Source organism: Dendroctonus ponderosae, unplaced genomic scaffold (assembly GCF_020466585.1).
Source record: "Dendroctonus ponderosae isolate FM_Combo_2020 unplaced genomic scaffold, Dpon_F_20191213v2 Dpon_F_20191213_1, whole genome shotgun sequence".
Lineage (NCBI taxonomy): Eukaryota > Metazoa > Arthropoda > Insecta > Coleoptera > Curculionidae > Dendroctonus > Dendroctonus ponderosae.
Window position 1 is genome coordinate 40,731,529 of NW_026017110.1, and position 20,748 is coordinate 40,752,276.

Consider the following 20,748-nt stretch of genomic DNA (forward strand, 5'->3'; position numbering starts at 1 on the left):
TTTTAATATAGGAAGTTGTGTTATTTATTAGGGGATTTAAAATGTTTAAAAGATATTTGGCTAAGGGATGTGTAGGTGAATTTATACTACTAACTATTGGTCGTAAAGGAATATTAACTTTATGAATTTTTGGAACTCCGTAAAAATGTGGTATTTTACTATTATGTGGTGTTAATTTTGATCTAACGTAATCTGTAAATTCATGTTTAAATTTTTTTAAAGTATTATAAATTTGTCTTTCAAAACGTTCTGTTGGATTTTTGTTTAATTTTGAATAACTTTTGTCATTTAAAAGTTCATTAATTTTTTGATCATAAATATTATAATCCATAATAACGGTCGCATTACCTTTATCAGCAGGTAAAATTTTGATTGTTTTATATTATGTTAATAAACTAGCCCTATTCTGTTTTTGCGCAACTTCCCACTTACTTCAAATTCATTCGCTGTCTTTGTAATGTGATAAATTGCAGTGTAAAGCAAAACCAAATACCTAGCACAACTGATTATGTCTTCCATATTTTATCACTAATTATAAATTAAAATTCGAATTATTTTTTAGGTTCTATTTTCCTATCCGAAATCAAAGGAGGCACTTAATCATTTATAACTTATAAATTACATCTAGGAGAGATTTTTCCCCTTGCAAAGGAACAAGGGGCTGTCGGTCTACAACGAGACGCCTTGTGCGTAATTTATTTCCAGCAAAAGGGAGCAGAGGGCCCACACACAATTTTTCTTGAGGGTCCTCCACATCCCTTTCATGCTCGGTCGGTCAGTCATATGGTAATGGTGCGAAATTATTCATTACATTTGGCATTGATAACTGAGCGCTATATTTCGAGCGGTTTGCTTTTGAACGATCGCCCGTGTGTGGTGCCCTCATTTTTAAATGAAGAGATTAATATGCAACGCCCGTATCCAAAATACCTAACTGTGAAACGCGAAAATGATACATGAGGAAACAAACCACTGTGCTGTGATAATTCTACCCGAAAAAGAGACAGCAATAATTTCGAACGTGATATAATTGAAGATGATTGAGATCGATTATTAAATTAAAGCAATTGGTTTTATAATTGAATTTTCTCGGAAAAGGTCGACCTCTAATTCTGGGAACCTAACGCATCAGACCTTTTGTTTAATACCTAGGAACCCTTAATGCATAGACCGTTAAACTATCCGATTTCAATATAATGAACGCAATCATGGCTCACAAACAAAATTTACTTGATTGTCCCTATACAGCAGTTTCCTTCGGTGGCTAGTACATCAATTACGTGAACCCGAGGCGAAGTGGCTTATCAATGTAAACAAACGTAGTTTTGTACATAATATTCCAGTTGCGTAAGTTAAGTCTTGGATTGATTTTGCAAAATAAAGTTTGTGTGAATATTCACTTTCAAATTGAAAGATGTAATAAGAGTAAAACTTAGGTTTTCATTAAAAATATGATACCATCCTTCAACATTATTTTCGACAATTCGTTTTGGAAAATTTGGTGGCGATTGACTACGATAACCATTAAAAATTTACAACTAAATTGGCAACATAATAAACTGACTTTATTCTGAACACGAAAAGAAACATGTAACTGAGATATTACTAAATTTATTAGTGTTACACTATTACGTATCATAACGTAAAATGAACAGAAAACTAAAAGTTAGATTTTTTAAGTTGCGGACTTTACTCAATGTGTCATGTAAGCTTGTAACAGTCAATAACATATTGAATGAAAATCGATATATAAAAGATAATTATTTTTCAGTTCGTCAAAACTAGTTAAAGGTAATTTTTGCTAATTAGGTGGATATTTATTTTTAAAATATAATATTACTCAGAGAAAGAATTCTTTTTTGGTCTTCTTCATTTATGGATTCAAGGTGATGTAATATCTTCTTTTTCTTGGCTTCTTGGTAATCGATATTATCCAATAAATTAAATTGATAGTTGAGGAAGTTGATAACCGCCAAAGTAATATTGCCATATTGATGCATGCCGAGCGGTTTTGAAAGGAGAGATTAATTTATAACATCCAACTGAATGCGAAAAAACAGCGAATAAAGCTCATAATAAGCACTCTTCTTCTTAGTCGTTTGCTTGGTTTCGAGGATCATGAGTTCATGTATTTTCTGTGATGGCTTTCCACTCCTGTCTATCTTCTGCCATTTTGAATGTTTGGGTAAGGTTCGTGCCGGTTAGACCGGTTATAACATCCATGTATCTTGGAGACGACCTTCCTCTTGATATTTTGCCTGAAACACTCTCAAGATCATTACTTTTAACCACACGTCCAAAGAATTTAGTTATTTTCTCCGACACAATGCTAAATCTCTTTTTAATTCTGAGTTGGTCCAGAATAGATTAGTTAGTTCTTGTCTCAGTCCAAGACACTCTCAACATTCTGTGCCAAGAAAACTTTTCGAAATCTTCTGCTTATCCGTCTTTTTCAAACGCCAGCATTTTGATCCATATACAGGGTGATTCAAAATTGACGTAATTCCTTTTAAGGGTATATAGGGGCCCACTTCAAATATCAAGATGATATTAACAGTTGAAGATCGAATTTCAACTTTGTTATTAAGCATGGCAATGATATTTTTTGTCATTAATAGATAGTTGACAGGTAGACAGCCTTTGTCAATAATGACAAGCATTTGTCAAAATGTGGCTTATTTTCAAGCTCCTTTCACAAAATGTAAACCAACAGAGAATTTGCGAATATGCGACTAGTTAGGGGAAAATGCCAAAGCAACATAGCAGAAGCTGTAAAAACTTACACTAGCAAAGAGCTACACACTAGACGAGTGCGCCGAAATGGACGCAGATAGTGGACAAACTAAAGGTACTCGGTTTCCAGACCTAGAGGAACAGGTATTGGAGATTATTGCAGCTGATCTTTCCAGGAGCACTTGAAGCATTGCACAACAACTGCACTTTCTCAAACACCGGATACTTAAATGTTCCGCTAACTCCCCCGAGAAAGGGCCTACATTCCTACCATGAATGTAATATGCACAGGACACTAGAACACATTAAATCTCTGATCTTCCAAACACCGATTCAAATTGAGCTACGGTTAATTAACCGAACACGAGAAGCTGCTCAAAATACGAGCCCAGACTCAAAGTGATTGGGACACAAAGATTTTTGGAGTAAAACGGCCAGGACTTCTTGCCCTTGGGAATACTTCTTGGGTTTTAACAACAGAATTGTATTTTATTTGGTCAATAATATTGATCAATGATACATAACCTTTAACAGGCGGTTTTGAATGACATTTGTGACCGATTTAGGTATATCACTCATTTGCCCCAAAAAGATGGCAGCACTCGGGGGGCTGTTTTGTCACAGCACTGACCGCAAGGTGACACCGTTATCCTAACCTCAACGCATGTTATTGTCTCTTTTATTTCCTTTGCTTCATATTTATCGATGGTTACCGGAGTTTTTAATAATTACGAAAGAATAGGTATTTACGTAATGTTAATTAGGGAGATTACCTTGAAAAACATTGTTGCCATCCTTCTGATCTAGTTTTTTTCGCAAATATCTGAGTTTTTAATAACATTTAATTTTTTTACTATTTTTGTCTGTACCCCCAAGACACCCCCAAGACACCCCCAGACAACACCCCCAGAGGAATGACGCCAATTTTGAATTACCCTGGAGAAAGACTGAAAAAAACAAGCTCTTGACCAATCTCCCTTTGGTGTTAAGGGATATGTGATGGCTTTTCCATACTTTCGTTAGTTTGGTCATTGATTATTTTCCTATTCTGGGCTTCTCCTCTTTACCTCCTCGCTGGATCCGTCCTTACTCGAGATTTCAGTACCAATATATCTGCTATTATTTTGGCGATAAATTAGCAATATTTTGGTGTTATTTCTCTTTACATGCAGGCCTACTTTGTTGCTTGTGTGTTCGACTCGTATAAGATTGGTTAATTCGTCTTCGCATGTCGTTTAGGTACTTGCTTTTGTCGTTTTTACAGTGGCGCTTGATCTGTTGATTGAGTCCGTTACACTGTTCTCTATCCTATTACGTGTGCAGGAGCGTGGCCTTGAGTTATTTGCGCGCATCAACTTTCTTCCAGGTTTTCTCTGCGACTCATGCTTTTTCCTTTTGTTTGGCTGTGACTTTAGTTTGTGATGCCACCTCTAGCAGTACCGTTTTTGTTTTGTTCCACAATGAGTTGGAGTAATTGTCTAATTGTGTGTGTGGATTAATTTGGATGTTCATTCAACAATAAGCACCACCATTTGTTAAAAATGCAAACAGGTACTTACCACAGCAAACAAATAATATATATGGGGAAACAACATTTACATTTAAAAAATATTCAATTGCCGAGAAATTCTATTATATGTCAAATTATGGAAATTCACATAGTTTTTTTTTGAAACAACATAATAAAATCAAACGGACAAACGTTCAATTATTCGCGCATTTAAAGAATTTCCGTTTGTGATAGTGAATGAGGTGCTTGTTCTGTCACCTCGTAAATATTATCACCCTTCAACACTCTCTTCGCAGAACAAAAACTGTTTCATGACTACATTCATACACATAAATTTACATTCAACATTTTCCCACTGAGGGAAACTTGTGGGTATTCCATGCATCAATGTATCAAACATTAGCGGTCATAAATTTGTTGAATTGTGGTAGACATATGCGAGATCTCATGTGAAATTAGTGCTAAAACTAATTATCGCAGACAAGCTCGAATCTGATTATCTTCAGTAACATATGAAATATATCCAGCACCAGCTAACTAGCAATTCAATAAAGCACAACTCAAAGCGATGAAGTCTTGCGTGAACCGAAATTTTAGTCGTGTTGAATACCGAGACACGTAATTCCCATATGAAACGGCTTGTTTAAATAGATACATGCATATATCACTTTCAGAAGCTATCTCGGATACAAAATCATACGTTACATTTTAGGCTAATATTTTACGTTCACAATTGCTGGTAAGCTTTTCTATGTTTAAACAAGCAACGTGCACAAAAGCGACTGGATAATGGGGCAGAATGATTAAAGTCAATTTACTATGAATGTGGATAAAATGTTACAATACGATTTATTACGCTAAAAAATGCCCACGTCAATCTTCAATCTTATGAGCATCTGCACATTTTTACCATTTGCTAGCAAGTGTTCCTTGAAAAGTTTTTGGAATGGAACACACCCAAACATTGAAAATGTTGAACATTTTGTCATTATTAAGCTATTTTACATAAAATATATGTACGTCGTAAATTCTCTGATCTGGAACGGCCAAACTAACAACGGACTGTTTACAGAAGAGCACTTTAAAGTTACTACTAAAATACAAAAGTAATGTTTATAATTCAAGCAGTTTTACTGCTGAGAAATGTCCGGGCACAAATAGAAAAGTATGGAAAAACAGATTAAAATATACAAAGGTTTTAAATATTATGCGCAGTTAAAATTACGCAAGCCCATTTACGATATTTGATAATATCTCAACGAACATACCATAAATGAAAGCCACTGGACAGTAGTTCACTTGCCAAGTGCAGACAAGCAAGAGTTCTTTTTTGCGGCAGGCAAACTATAAATTTCCGGATTTAAAACGGTAGTTCTTTGGATGCTGTTTCGTGCGAACTGCGTTTGTCCGAAATCGAACGAATGATTTCGTTAGATTTCGCATATGTGGGTCTCATCCACTGGAATTTTTTTTCATACGAATTGATCAGTCATGTGTAGTTACGTTATGTATCAAATAAACAAATTTAGTCAACGTCATTATACAAGTGTTAACAGTAGTGGATGATTTTCTTTTGGAAACCTGTTATCTTGTCAGACGACAATTAAAGTTAAAAATAAGAAGCTATTGAGTAGCTGAGATGAAGCTTAACCACTTAAAACGTATTTATTGAGACCTTTCCCAGCATCAAAACTTGGGCCTGTCGAAGTAATGTTTAAGAGCGTTTGTGTCGAGCAAGGCATGTTGTTGAATGTGCAGTCGGAATTATGAATAGCAAATAGCTGCAAAAATCAACTGAAGTAGATCCTTAATCTGTCGGTAAACTTATTAAATGCATATGCCTGTTGCAAAACATTATAATTGGTAAAGAGAAAGAGCAGCACAGTTTGTACGGAACAAATATCTGACGAAACACATTCGAGAACGGTCCGATTTGAATCCCTGGGTGAAAACTGAGGGTTCAGTTCAGCTTATAACGTCAGAGAAAAAAATGAAATGTATTTTTCATCTCAAGAATTGTATAACACATAAGTTCTTGAAATAAATGATTACTTTAAGTACAATAGATGACGTTCAAATACATTTTATGTTTTATTATGCCTTATCCGCACAAATGTATGCTGTTGAACATTACAAACAAATCATCTCAATCGCAATTTGCTGCTACTTGTTTTTTTCTATTTTTGTCTACAATAGCAATGCAAGAACATTTTTTCTCGTAAAATTAATAATAACCAAGTGATCAAACAATCCCCCAAGAAAGCCTTTCTTTCATTTACAAGATTTATTAGTTTTTACAGCATAAATTTCTCGTCGGTGTGCAACAACCAAATCTCCGCTATTCAGTCATAAACAGTGCGAACTTGCTAACAAATTCATTCCATTTGCTGTGTATAGTTCGCAATGATAGTGGACGAGCTCAAGTACGTTGCAATGAAATTGGATCATTCGACTTGTCTTTATCCATGATCATTCGCTGTTTTCCGCACGATCTCGGACCAACACAGTTTGCACGGAACCGCCTTATCCGCATTAAGAACGACCGGCCATAATGACTGATTTGATATTACAAATCAATGGACTAGTTGATATGACTTAATTGAGGACAAAGCAATCAGTTAAGACCTTAAGTGCAATTATGCCTATAAAGCCTAAATGAATAAAATTTCACCAAAAACTGTTCAACCACACTTGACTGCTAAGACGAAAAAACAACCAACTGAACTTAAACGTCGATTTCCAATTTAACATCACCATTTTTCCGCAATATCTATCCACATACTTTTTAAAATCAAAGTATTAGGCGTCACGTCTGTTGGGATCTAGAAACTTGTCTTTAAACATTTTTTTCAACAGATTGAAACACCCCAAATAATTTTTTAATTGCACCTGAAAAATTGTATTGGATAGTTGAATTGTTCGTTATATTTTGCTATTTTAGTGAAGTCAAAAACTTCATAATATTTATATTCTACAACGAACCTAATATGTATTTCAAAAAAATTTGTATATAATTCCAAATCAATAAATAGACAATAAATGACTGAAGCCCAGGAATTTATTTTGATTTGGAATTGAAACACAGTCAGGAAAGTATGTACAATTTGTATATAATGAAAAAATAATCAGACAAAAAATATTTGTATAATCATTTGACTCGCAGACAAATACTATTCCTACATTTTAATTAGTCTTTTCGTGGTTAAATTTAGACTTTTCCAATGATATTACAATTATTCGGCTCAAAGTCTGAAAAATGTATTTAAAGGTATGACCAACTCCAGAATAGAAGAAATTTCACTAACTGCCTTGAAACAGGCAAACGATAGAGACGTTTTTACTGAAGCAATTCAATTTAGATGTAATAATGAATTTTTTTTAATCTTTTTTATTTAAAACGGTTAAACATAGAAACTTCAATTTTGGTATACATTATAAGCTAATTGAGTGCCATTCTATGGTAGTGTTTTGTAGTTCAGCTTACTGTTATACAGGGTAGAAATGTGGAACCCCTACTTAGGCTTTGTTCATAACTTTTTCTTGTGCTCAACTTTTATAAGCATAATTTTTTTAATTACTACAAGTTGTTTATCAACTTTTTGATCTGTCATTGTCTTTTCCTAAGGGCACTATGTTCCCCGCATAAAAATTAAATCGTTTCGGCTTGATCAAAACTTTCCAAGCCGTTGAATTGGGAGAGCTCAGGAAGCTCCTATAAACTCGCCTCCCACATTTCCCGATCTAAACGTGCTTGATTTTTACTTCTGGGACCATTTAAAAAATACGGTATATTCAACAGAAGTTAATACAATCGAACAACTTCCGAAAAGAATATTTCATATTTCAGTGCAAACTTTACGGTCTGTAAATTTTAATTTCATTAAAATACTGCGATTATGCCAAGAATGTCAAGGTGACCAATTTTAGCAGCTGCTAAGTCAACATTAGAATGGCTATTTAAATTTAATGTTGTTTGTTTATATCGTTGCGCCTATTGTTACCTTGTTATTACTTAAGTAAAATTTATTCAAAGTTAATAATTATAATCTGAACCAAAATAAACAATTTAGAAAAATAATTTAGGTTGTTAGTAATCAACTAATAATGCTTACCAAAATTATTATATGAAAACGTTATCAGATTTTAAAAAAATTACTTAATTACTTACACATTTTGAGAACGGCAAAGAAGACGATTTTATTTTTTTGCGAGCAAACTAGTGCAACTAAAGTTTGTAAATAACTGGTAGTAATTAAAAGTTCGTAAATAACTTGTAGTAATAAAAAAAAATTATGTCGAGGAAAGTTTAAATGCACACAAAAAAGTTCTCAAAAAAACAAAAGTAGAGGTTACACATTTCTACCCTGTATAAAATCAAACTGAACCACGAAACACTATCGTAAAATGGCACTCAATTAGCTTATAATGTATACCAAAATTGAAATTTCTATGTTTAACCGTTTCAAAGAAAACAACGAAAACTAACGTTTTCAGCCACGTTGGAAATCAAATATCTCAACAACGAAACCTCAAATTAAAAAAAATCTCAGGAAGACCCCTTCTAAAATAACTAGAAGAACACGCTGTTAACATATTTTAACATATTTACGGAACACCCTGTATAATCTTAATAAATTATATGTTCCCGATAAAAGTATATTAACATAATTTCGCATCGTACCAGGTTTCTTACCTTCTTCCTTGCATATAAAAAAAATTAGTTCATAAAATGTATTCGTTTTAGTATGCTTAAATTTTTAAACTAACTTGTTAATTCTTAAATTCCATTTGGTTCTGTTCGTTTAAATATCGTAAGTTTGCTTTCCTTTTCAAAAATTTACTCCGTTCTTTAATTTAGTTTGTACCGAAAGGTTCGACATGCATAAGATATAAAATGCGAAAAAACCATATCGATAATGAAATTCTAGACGTTAGAAGATAAAAGATCTCGGCTTCGGGAAAGTTTTATTTTACCATTCTCGGTGTTCATCGGAAAGCCGGCAGCCAAAAGAATAAAACCAAATATATATTATTCGAATTTTTGTCGATATTGCACGTTATTCTCGCTTTCAATTTAGCCGCGACTCGTTCGCAGAGCAGTGATTTTTTATGATGGTGGAAAAAGCTCTTTGTCGGCGTGCGTGCTCGACGAGGTAAAATGAAAAAAGGCTAGGGCTCTTATAGATTACGCCAAAACTTCCTTCAATTCCCCAGTTTTATTATGGTAAAACTTCCGAAAACACGTCTCTCATCTACTTCAAACAAATAATATATCTTAAGTAAATGTCAAGATATTTATTTTAGGAATCTGGGATTGCTACAAGTACAGTATTTTCCCCGACTTTTATTAGTAAAAGATCTCGCAGCAGCTGCTTTGTTTTTTGATGGAAATGCAAAGATATTCGGTATTCGCAAAATGTTTATTAAATTTGAAAAACCCACAGAAATTAAACGGAAAGTGAACCATATTCAACAGAAAATAATGAGACAAGTTTTCAGTGCAAGAATTCGGTCCTGTTTATGTCATCGCGCGGTTCATCTTAATAACGCAATAATTTTTCTCTCATTTTAAACACAAGCTGCTCCTCAAGTGTTCTTTGAATAGGTTGCAAATCAATGACCAAACGCTAAATCAATAAATAAGCCGTTAAAATGATCACGAATAACCATGTTTTTTTGAATTCGTTCGGGTGTTTTTTGAGACAATGCTGACAGCTTATATCAAATGTAGGCAACTAAAAAAATTTGATGTTATTCCATAATTGATTCTTCAGCGAACATTCGAAATATTTAGAAAATGCCATTTTGAAATATTAAATTTAAAATATTCCAAAGTAAAATTGCAAAACTAGTGCATTTGAGTAGACTTATTACTTTTTTATAGTTCCACCACTATCAACCAACGAAATTAAATCGGGTGAAACCAAACACTTTAGAAATTAAATACATGTAAACTGCAGTTGGACACGATTAATCAACAAAGTTAAAAAAATGAAACGAAAAACCGACGTCAAATAAAGAAAACAGTAACCACTTACGTTTTCTTCCTCGATTCGCCTTTTTCTTATTAACTTCCTTTTTGTCTCGAATTAAGCCCATGACAAGCAGCTTTTCTATCACTCGGTTTTTCGGTCTTGAAACCTCCAAGTTTTCCAAAATGTTTGCCATGGGATCTGTAAAGTGTAAAGAAACTAATTAAACATTTTCAGGCAAATACAATTTCGAACGAGTGATTATAGTTAAAGAACTAGGAAAATATATGTAAGGGCCAGGGGGAGTATAATTAATTTGTACTTCATAAAACTTGATTGTCATTCAGCCAAAAATTATTTTATGGAAGACTGCGCTTCACATTATAACTGATTCTAACAGAGTTGCATGTATAAGAAGAAGAACCAGCACTTGTTGACATGCATTATGGGGATTTTAAGTCAACTTAAAAGCGTTGGATATTAGCTAATTATCGTCACTTGGTAGGAATAAAAGATCTAGGAAGATCTTTCATGATTGTTCATCCTATGGGGTTGTCCAGAAATGTATAAATAACTCAAACATTAGATTTTGATAAACAACCGCTCTTTCCAATTATATTTACACCATTCTCTTCGCTTACCACCACTGCCTTTAAATTGTTCAAATAGTTCCTCTAAGTTTTCTTCTTCTTCAGTTGTCCAATTACTAGATTTTGACTTTGCGGATTTCTTCCTGCCTTTGTAGTCCACCAGCAGCATTAGGTCCTTCAGCTTTTTCAGTATTTGCCTTCGCGATTTAGTTTGGTCAATAATATTTGCAGTAATCCAATCGACGACGTCTACAAACAATAAAGTTGTAAATCATTACCTTATCTGAGCGACCATGTTACCTAACTAGTACAATGGGCAACTTTCTTCGCATGCTCCTTTAATAATTTAATTTTAAAATTTAATTAATAGTTTAATAATTAAGAACTAAAATTAGTCAAACCAAAAAATCTAATGTAATTGTATCGCAATAAACAAGCTGAACGTTTTTTTAATCAAATGAGTCATTTTAAAGGGGACATACATTATTATAGGACTGTTGGTGCGACCTGTAACATAAACTTAGTTGAATGTATCTAACGATGGATGGACGAATGTATCTGTATACGTATACAAATATAATAAAAAAAACTTTAATTTTAATTGATATGAACATCAAAGAAAAATTTCCAGATCATTATTTTTCGTTATTGGAGAAGAAAATTTAATTTTAATTTACACATTCAACTGATCGACAAAAGCTATTTCGCACTTTGTCACACTTTGCTCCCCAATTTATGAAAAGGTCGTTGTAACGTAGCATTAAGTTCTATTTAAAAGTACAGTTTTATTTTAGGGAAAGCGATAAAGATTTTCCAGATCAGTTCCCGAAAAATGAATGCTATAAGTTGAAATTCGATTTTCAATTTGCTAATATATTCTAGACATTCTCGAGGATAAATGGTTCAATATTTTTCTCGTACTCTTCAAGTGAACCTTATAACACCTTGAAACGCACGACACCAATTTTGTATCACCCTGTATGTAAAAATTAAATGTCACATCCCCAGTCATTTAAATTGATTTATGTTTAAATAAATTCGAGGTATTCCCTAATAAACCTGTAAATTGTGCCCTTTTGACGATAGTTACCGGCAACGCCAATTTAGTTTAATAAAACAATCAAAACTTTCACATATGGGAGCTTACCTTGCTCATTACCAGATTGCTGATGTTCCATAAAAAGTCGCCTCACTTCGTCTTCTTCCTCTTCGGACCAAACTTTTTGCAATGATTTCCTGCACATACTCAAAGATATTAATAATTGTTTTAAGTCCGGACTAGCTTACTAAACCATTGTATTAAAATAGCTCAATATCCTCAACACTATAAAAAGTAAAATGCCACACAACGTATGAAACGAAAACCAATTTCTCCATTTTCACCAAAGAATAAAGTTAGCGGCCATAAAGGTTTCGGGCCAATCCTTAGAAAAGTTTATCGCGTAGAAAAGCAAAGCCCAGATTTACTTCCTACATTATAAACGATCGTTTGTACTTTTTCTGTTTTTTATTATGAAAGTTTTATGGCTTTATCGGAATATTTTGTATAAAATAAAGTTGGCCTGATGTGCTATGAGGATATTTTCTGATCTATGCCATGGCAGAAGCATATTAACAGGAAAGGTAAAGTGAAGAGTATAGCAAACTCCGTACATTAAAGTTCGTTGACTTATTTAAGTTCGCTGAAACTTTCTAAAACACCCGTTCAGGTAAAACTGTAATACACGTTGCAGCGTGACAGAAATAAAGCAATTCAGAACGATATAATATTACATTTTACTTTTATAGTCTTCATTTAGGATACGACTCAAAATTCTAATTTGGACTAAGGCTTAAACTGAACAGAGCATGTATCAAAATCCAATAAAATATCTGTGGTCTGTACTCACTTTCCATGTGACTCCGTATATCCATGTTCGATTTCATAGCATTCGCCGATCGATTTCCAAAATAGTACTTCCATAAAAACTTTTTTGTTGACTTCGGCCACTTTTACGAATTGTCTGATGATGTAAGTTGCAAACTTCACCAATTCCTGAAATAGTTTTAGTCAGTTTTGCTAAGTGGAAGCATTCCGATCCTACGGTAAAATGACTGTCGAACATTTCGTTGATGGGGTTTGAAAACGGTCAAACTTAATAGTCTCCATAAAGAATTTATTGAATGTTTTGCTCAAAATTCATGGTTATTTAACTGATGTAATATGACGTGCTTAATATTGATATAAAGGTATTGTAATCAGTAAGTATTACGCCAAGGCGTTTAAAAAATTTGGAATTGTAAAAAAATTTGCTTATTAATTCCTTGTTCGGTTTGCATTCGAATCAACTATCGTACGGGCAACCTGTTTAGAACTAAAAGAACAAAAGCTTCCACCGGACGTTCCATCAACATACCGACAAACTTTGCGGGGCATTAAAATGTGACAAAGTATATGTTTTCGAAAAATTGTTTATTAATAAAGAAATACTTGAAAATGGGTCAGAACATTTCATAACAATATCCCAGTTTGTCGCCTTGCACTATTTCATAATCCATTACTGGAAACATTTTCGGCAATTAATTTTGACATTATCACACCATAGTTTCGTCAGTGTGCGGAATACTGCTCTCAATCCATGAATAATCAGATTTCGTATAAGCGTGACATTTTCACAGAAGTCCAACAAATTGAAAATTTAAGCGAAAATTCAAGACATTTCTCTACAGCGGGACATTCTACTCTGTTGGGAATTTCTTGAGTGTGATCTGCGATGGAAATTTAAAGATTTCCCATCCGGTCGAATTATTTTAAAGACAGTAAAATATTCGTTTTTCGATTATGATTGGTTTATTGGTTATAAATATTAGGCACAAAGCTTGATGATAATCTGCAAAATTCAGACTGTCAAAACTTATACAAACGCAGTATATTAAAATATAAAATAACGCGCTATTAAGTTTTTAAGACTCTAAAGCAAGTTCCCACTCAATTATTTTCTCTTCTTCATTTTGATTTATTACATTTCATTGCATTCTACTCAGATTCTCGTATGTGATCCTCCGATTGAATGTAAAATTGCACTATCCTTTAATTTTCATTGTTTTCGTTTAATTTCAGTAAAAAAACGCAATTAGTCTGAAACACCGGAAGTACTGAAAACATATAGAAGAACTGATGTAAATTTTCACATAAACTGTTCAAGAAAATGAACGGTACACAGCCAAATTTGCCGTAAGTCTGAAACTGGATGAATGCTGATTGCTTCGAGAGATTTGGCTTCTGTTTGAAGCATTATTGAGCGCGATTTATTTCTCATTAGTGGATCTTTTGGTAAAAATTAAGCACCTCAGATAAATTTTCTACAGGACGGCAAGTAAAAAAATGCGAAATTTCGCAAAGTTCCGCATGCTCCTAAGTAGACAAATAACTGTTTTCTCTCACCATCTCACATCTCAACACCAAAAGTTTAAATGTAAACCAAATAGGTAGCGGGAAAAAGTCTTTTCTATTTACAGGGTGGTCTCAAAAAATCAAATTTTTGGTGTTTCAGCGATAACTTTTCTGTTCTTGGTCCTATTTCCACGATCTCGAGCTCATGTTGAAGTTCAAACTTCATAAGCAATTTAAGACAAATATTACGTATACAGGGTTGCAAAAAAAATTACGTAAATCAGAATTCTGGAAGATGTTCAAACAAAGTGAAGTTCACTTTGTTTGTTGTTGCTTCAATATGAGCTCAATGTTTTGAAAATCGGCTGAAGAGACAAATATTTACGACTGCAAAACCAAAAACTTCATTTTTGTGAGACCCCTCTGTAAATAAACTATAATCGAAAAATTCAAAAACGTTTTTTGACATATGCGGATGTGTTTATATTTTATAATATCGTTTTTTTTGTACAACTGAAAACACGCGGAACTTCCACCAATTCTGTATTGTTTAATTTGCTACTTTGTAGACATTTTACATCAAGCACTAATTTTCTGCAAAAACACGCATTAACCGCAAAAGAACTGCACTAAATGACGCTTGAAATGGAATTCAAATTGAATCGGTGAGTTAAAAAACTGTACAAGTTTACAAACGTTGTATGAGATACTAAATAAAAACCTATAAACTTTGAAACTTATTTTATACTATTAGTATGCACAGAAAAGTTTAAGAGTTGGTGCTTTGGGATTTATTCCCAAGCATACATTTTTCATTTATTTTACTTTACAATGCCGATTCATTTTTGAGCTTAAGCTTCTTCGTTATAGAAGAAATATTTTGTCTCAGGTCCCAAATTTAATTATCACTGCTGTCCAAGTAAAAACCAGACTGGATTTCTTTTTCAGACCTTCCAAATCTAAACAGAGGCAGTAAAATATTTCTTTGGCTCGACATAATAAAATAAATATTTCCACATTTATCTTCTCGAGCCCGACAACCCAACGGTATAATTCAAATCGTTGGGATGTTCAGCCCAAATAGCCTAAAACCCTAATCTGAAATATTCTTCAACAATTCGGTCCTAAATAAGAATTATTTTTGTGTCAGAAAGAAATTTTCGAATTTCACCAAGCTTCGATAAATATTGTGATCCAACACGATAAAATATAATGGACCATTATTTGACCTTGAACTCCACTCCAATTCAAATATTATTAATTCGTAGGGAATAATTGAAAGGCCTTGGATTTTTTAGTTAAAAACAATTCAAAATAAAATGTAATAGTTCCCTAATAGAGTGAAATTAGAGCTTCTGAACAAAGGTTTTTCGCCATTTGCAGTATGTGCTTTCAAATAGTTAATCAAATTTTCCCAGTGGCGTACAAGTTTTCATTCTTGGCGGCTTTTCAACCAAACGTTGCGATTACATTACATTGGAACTCCGTATGAAACATCAAGCAGTCACTGATTGGAGCACGGCTTGTACATTTATAAAAATAAAAAACAAAATTCTAATTTCAAATGTTAATGAAAGAATTCACATATTATTTCATTCACATCATTATTATTGCTATTGCAAAAAAGATCATTGATCGATATATATGTATATCCCCTTCAAAGTATATATCCCCTTCAAAGTATACTTAAATCAACTTTGCAATTTAATGCTAATATCACAACTAGCTCAAGCAACCTCTACTGTAAGAACTAATAATTGCCTACCTTATGTTGCGGAAGTTCTTTCATTTTAATGATCTCATGAAACGATCTAAAAATGCTCAACTGAAACACCATCACATACATTTTGCAATCAAACGCTATTCTATGAAGAAGTTTGACAATGCAATGATTAGTGTGGATGGAATTATCAACGAAAGTTTTTAATGCCAATCCACAAGCCCTGACGATTTTTGGATGGGGCAGCCTGCATAACAAAACGCACATAGTTTATAATTCGAAAATAGAATTCAATAATATCTATCTACCTTTTAGCAAAATCGTTGAACTGAAAATTGCTTTCATTGTATCTTGGTCCTTCCTCTTCTTCCTCAATATCTTCATCATAGTTATCTGAAAACGGTTATATGGACTTAACGTAAACGTAAGCAATTGTCTTCAAAAATGTTTAATGAAATGGATCATTAGACACGATGTTAGAATTTTATCGTCGATAGTGCAGAGGGGTAAAATAAAATAATTGGTTCAATGTTAAATTAAGGCCAGTATGTTCAGTCGATTTCGATCTAGAGCAAAAAAATTAATATGATTGAAATACGTGTTAAAATGTTACTTAGTATCAAACTTAACTTGTTACAAAGATCACTATAATGCCTACAAAAATCTTTAAGAATCTCAAGGCATATCAAAGTGTCGCGGCCCAGTGGTTGAGAACCATCGACATAAAAGAATAATAATAGAATAACATAATAGTCAAATAGTGCCGAATAGCGACAGCTGGCAAGCCAATCGTAGTTCCATTTAGTGGAGTGGTTTACTCTCAGAAATGTAAAGTGAAACTATTCTGGAAAAAAGTTTGAAAATTACCGCTAAAGTCATACCAGACGAAATAAGGTATAGGTACATTTAGGAATGTTTTCCGGGCTTTAAAGCCGTGGTCTATGGGAATTTCTTCCTGACGTTTCGTCCACAACTGCGGTGGAGATTATCAAAGGCGATGAGGCAGTGGGCGAAGTGATCTCCCGTGCTTTCCGACTCACTCTTAGTCGGACGTGAGAACACGGCTTCAAAGCCCGGAAAACATTCCTAAATGTGATTTAACCGGCCGTGAAAGCCTTCATAGTCTGATAAGGTATAGGTACTTTGTTAAACTGGTACGCAAGGCTCTCAAGAGAACGTACAACTCTAAAGACTTTCTAGAAAAATACCGGAAAATGATCAGCAGACGCTCGTTCTCAGAAAAAATGACCGATGCATGCAAGAACTCCTAGCGCCCTTTCGAAAAAGCGAAGAGAAAAATCGTGGCAGTTTCTGTAATAGTCCAACATAAAACACAGCACCAGAACAACATGGAAATTAAACATCAATCAATATACTTTACCAAGTAGCTCATCAAAGGCTACCCAACGAAAAAATTTCAAAAATAGTTGGTACCAAAATTTGGAGAATAAGATTTTAAGAAAACAACATGTTCACTCTGTTTTCCTCTGTTTATAATCTGGCCGATGAGCATCAATTGAAAAATAACAAAGACAGGCTTCGATTAATTGGAAGATTCCTCGGGTTGTCGTGTTCTTAAAATCGCACAAAGAGCAAAGAGAGAGAATCATTGCTTTGCCATATGGCATTTTCCAAACAAGGCCTAATAAAAAAATAGGAAATTAGTACACTGAGGATTGCTACTATCGAGGGCAAGCAACTGCCAGAAGCCATCCTGTGCAGCTATTTGTGTCAGTTACAAAATAGTTGCTCAGAGAGTATACAGCACATAAAGAAAAGCACGAATCTAATTCATTGAAGTGAGCGCTCTGGCTCACCAGCTATTGAATAACCGTACCAAAAAATTATGTCTATTATGTCTTCGGAAATTCTCTAGAAGCTAATGTTGTACTACGCAAATAATCACATCAAACTAAATTTGACCCATGTTAAGTGCGAGCCATCCAGCTTCCAGCTCTGGGTTTTAGTGATGAGGACAAATAGGGACAGCATGAAAATAATAAAAAGTATTTGCATGATGGCAAATTTAATTTTAGCGAACAGCAATTGTAAAGTACGTTGTTAAATTCTAGGAATCACACATTAAAGACAAAAGTGAAGAGCATGATTTAGCTAAACCTGAAAATTACTTTGTCGTGGATCAAAACCTATATTTAGGAGTTCCAGAAATGAACCAAACACATTCTCCGCAATCTTATCATAAATAGACAAATTCCCATCGATATCTGAGTGTCTTATGCGACAAAATGTGCTGATGTTAAATCATCTTATTTGCTTACATCAACTTATTCGAGTATCTAAATACGTAAGGTTGTACATGCTCACTTACCTTGTTCCGATTCCACCAAGTCCTGTATTTTCATGTTCTCTGTAAAAACGAAACAAAGGAATTAGCAATGAATATTTGCAATTTCTAATGGATGAAAAAATTGTTTTACAATTGCAACTGAGCATCTTTCATAATTATTCATTAAAAAGAGTACACTGCGTTAGTCTTTGTGAACCAGATATACACTTAAAAAATGTAGTTGCTGTAAATGACTCCAAATCCGTTAAATTAATTAATTAACACACACATAAAATGTTTCATATACATATAAGCCAAAATTTTATTTAATAATAATTTTCAGGCGGTCCTGAATAATTATTTTTCCATTTAAAATTGTACGCATTTCCCGGCGGCTGAAAGTTATTATACCTCTTTTAAACAGCCATCTCCTTCCTTTATTTCAAATTGGAATAATTTTGATGAATCACATTTATATTCTCAGCGGTGGTTAATTCAAATAATTAATTCAAACACCTACAGGTCTTTTCAGTTTGAGCGCTTTTCTGAAATTAAGGATTTTCCTAACATGGGTATATAATTTTAAATTTCCCTATTAATAATGGAACACAAATGCATTCTAAATATTGAGAAAATTATATTTCGATATTTCGAGTAATATAATATTAAGTACTGGTGCAAATGAGGCGCATTTTGAAACATCGTTAACATTTTAGCCAAATTAATAATTGAATGGATTCAATTAACAAATTTTCATATTTACTTAGTACCAGTGCTACAGATAATAGTTCGTTGGAATAATTATAATTAAATTTGACTATCGCTGATATCAGTGAAATAAACAACCAATTTTCAAAACAACTTCTCCAAGCACTTTTTGATTCAATTTCCAAATACTATATCACATTGTTACAAGGGCTACCAACATTATTCGCAAATTTAACTACCAAATTGGAAGCACTGCGAACCGTAACATTTGGTCAACCAGCAAAAAGTGAGATCGTCTAGGTAATAGGGATGGTCGGTATTTAACGTAGCCGCTTAAATAACAATGTTTCAAACGTGTAACGTGAAACCGTAGTTACAGCTAGCCGATTTAACCCGTTTTTTTTTGGAACGGTCTCTTAAAACCGAAACAACGGTGCGCACCTCGCACACCGTCGAACCCTCTATCCAGTTGCAGTAGGTTCAGTAACCATTTGTCAACGGAAAATATGTTGTATGGAGTTGCGCGTTGCCTTGATAATTGTGTATCACTTTTCGTTTATAAGAATTACTGTTCAGTTCTCCAGGAACCAACTAAAATTTGTTTAGTTGCTGCAAATATATAATTCAGGATTTTTAGTATATAAGTATTTAGTTTACTGACACTCTGTAATAAATCTTAAAAAAAGAAAATTTTTTCAAGAAACTTAGCTCTGGAGCTATATGCCCATAACCTGCAAACTAAGCAGAATGTACACTTGCATAAGAGCTATGAGCAAACTAAGAGTCCAAGACATAAATTCCATCACATTTGAAATGCAAAATAACAAACATTTTAAGCAGAATACGCACCTGCATTTAAGGAAGCTGGCCATTTTTAAATATAAGTTCAGTCAGATATGAAATGAAATTTATTTTAATAGTAATAAACGTTGTAAGGTCGACATATTTTTTAAATTAGTTTTTGGTGGTACCAAAATTAACTCGAGTAATACTTCGTCCAGGCGTGTCAAACACGTATTTCTGTTTGTTGTTTTTGTGTATTATTTAATGTTATTCGGAAGCGAAATGCGATAGATTCTTTTCTTAAGCGGGTGCTATCATAAACGCGCGAAGAACTAGAATCAGTAAAAAGCATCTGCAAAAAATGTTATTCTTAAATGTGAATTCATTTTGAAATAAAAATGAGATTTTTAAACATTTTTGTATATAAACCGTATATTTTGTTTAATCACTCTAATTTATTATCAGTTTATTTATTTTTTAAGTAAATGTTTTGTTTTTGATTGTAGAATATTTTATTTTAAGTTTTTAAGTTTAAGATTCCAATAGTTATCTAAGTTACGTCACGTTAGAACCATATTTGAAAGATTTCGTTGTAATTCGCCTGGCCTATAAGTGTTGAAATGCTTGACCTAAAGAAGGGTTGGGTGTAGAGGAATTCCTGCTCATGTAAGGTGATAGTGGTGCAGTGGATGTGGTATATTGTAAAAGCTCGTTAAATAAGGATAAATAAATTAAATGAACGATCGGCGATTTAAGAATAAGCTATTCTGCTAATTGTATGTTTTTTTTTCTAAGCATAATTATTGAATAGTAAGACAAAATTAGGGGCGTAAACTAGGTCACCTACGTCAGACAGAAACAGTACCCAATCGTCTCGGGGTTACAAATACTCTTTTAATTTTATCAGCTGTTTTAAGCCGAGTCCAAGCAAGTTCGCTTAACAATTTGGGGTGACGGGTACATAGTATTGTACATGCTCAAACAAGACGGTAAAACGTGGTCTGCAGGGAGAACATCTAATAACAGTGCAAATTAGAAGTTACGAGGCCAATTTCAATTTACTTGCGGTTGA

At 33.5% G+C, this 20,748-nt stretch overlaps 1 protein-coding gene across 3 annotated transcripts in view; it reads right to left on the reverse strand.

The window, feature by feature from the left end:
• Nucleotides 1-20,748, reverse strand: part of LOC109533970 (protein timeless homolog) — a 362,432-nt gene that overhangs the window by 80,246 nt on the left and 261,438 nt on the right. For all 3 annotated transcript variants that reach the window (XM_048663569.1, XM_048663603.1, XM_048663631.1), the window contains exons 12-18: nucleotides 18,228-18,266; nucleotides 16,207-16,291; nucleotides 15,944-16,145; nucleotides 12,695-12,840; nucleotides 11,953-12,041; nucleotides 10,857-11,054; nucleotides 10,282-10,416 (exon numbers count right to left, since the gene is read on the reverse strand). In XM_048663569.1, the coding sequence (XP_048519526.1) occupies nucleotides 10,282-10,416; nucleotides 10,857-11,054; nucleotides 11,953-12,041; nucleotides 12,695-12,840; nucleotides 15,944-16,145; nucleotides 16,207-16,291; nucleotides 18,228-18,266 (894 nt within the window). The remainder of the gene's footprint in view (nucleotides 1-10,281; nucleotides 10,417-10,856; nucleotides 11,055-11,952; nucleotides 12,042-12,694; nucleotides 12,841-15,943; nucleotides 16,146-16,206; nucleotides 16,292-18,227; nucleotides 18,267-20,748) is intronic.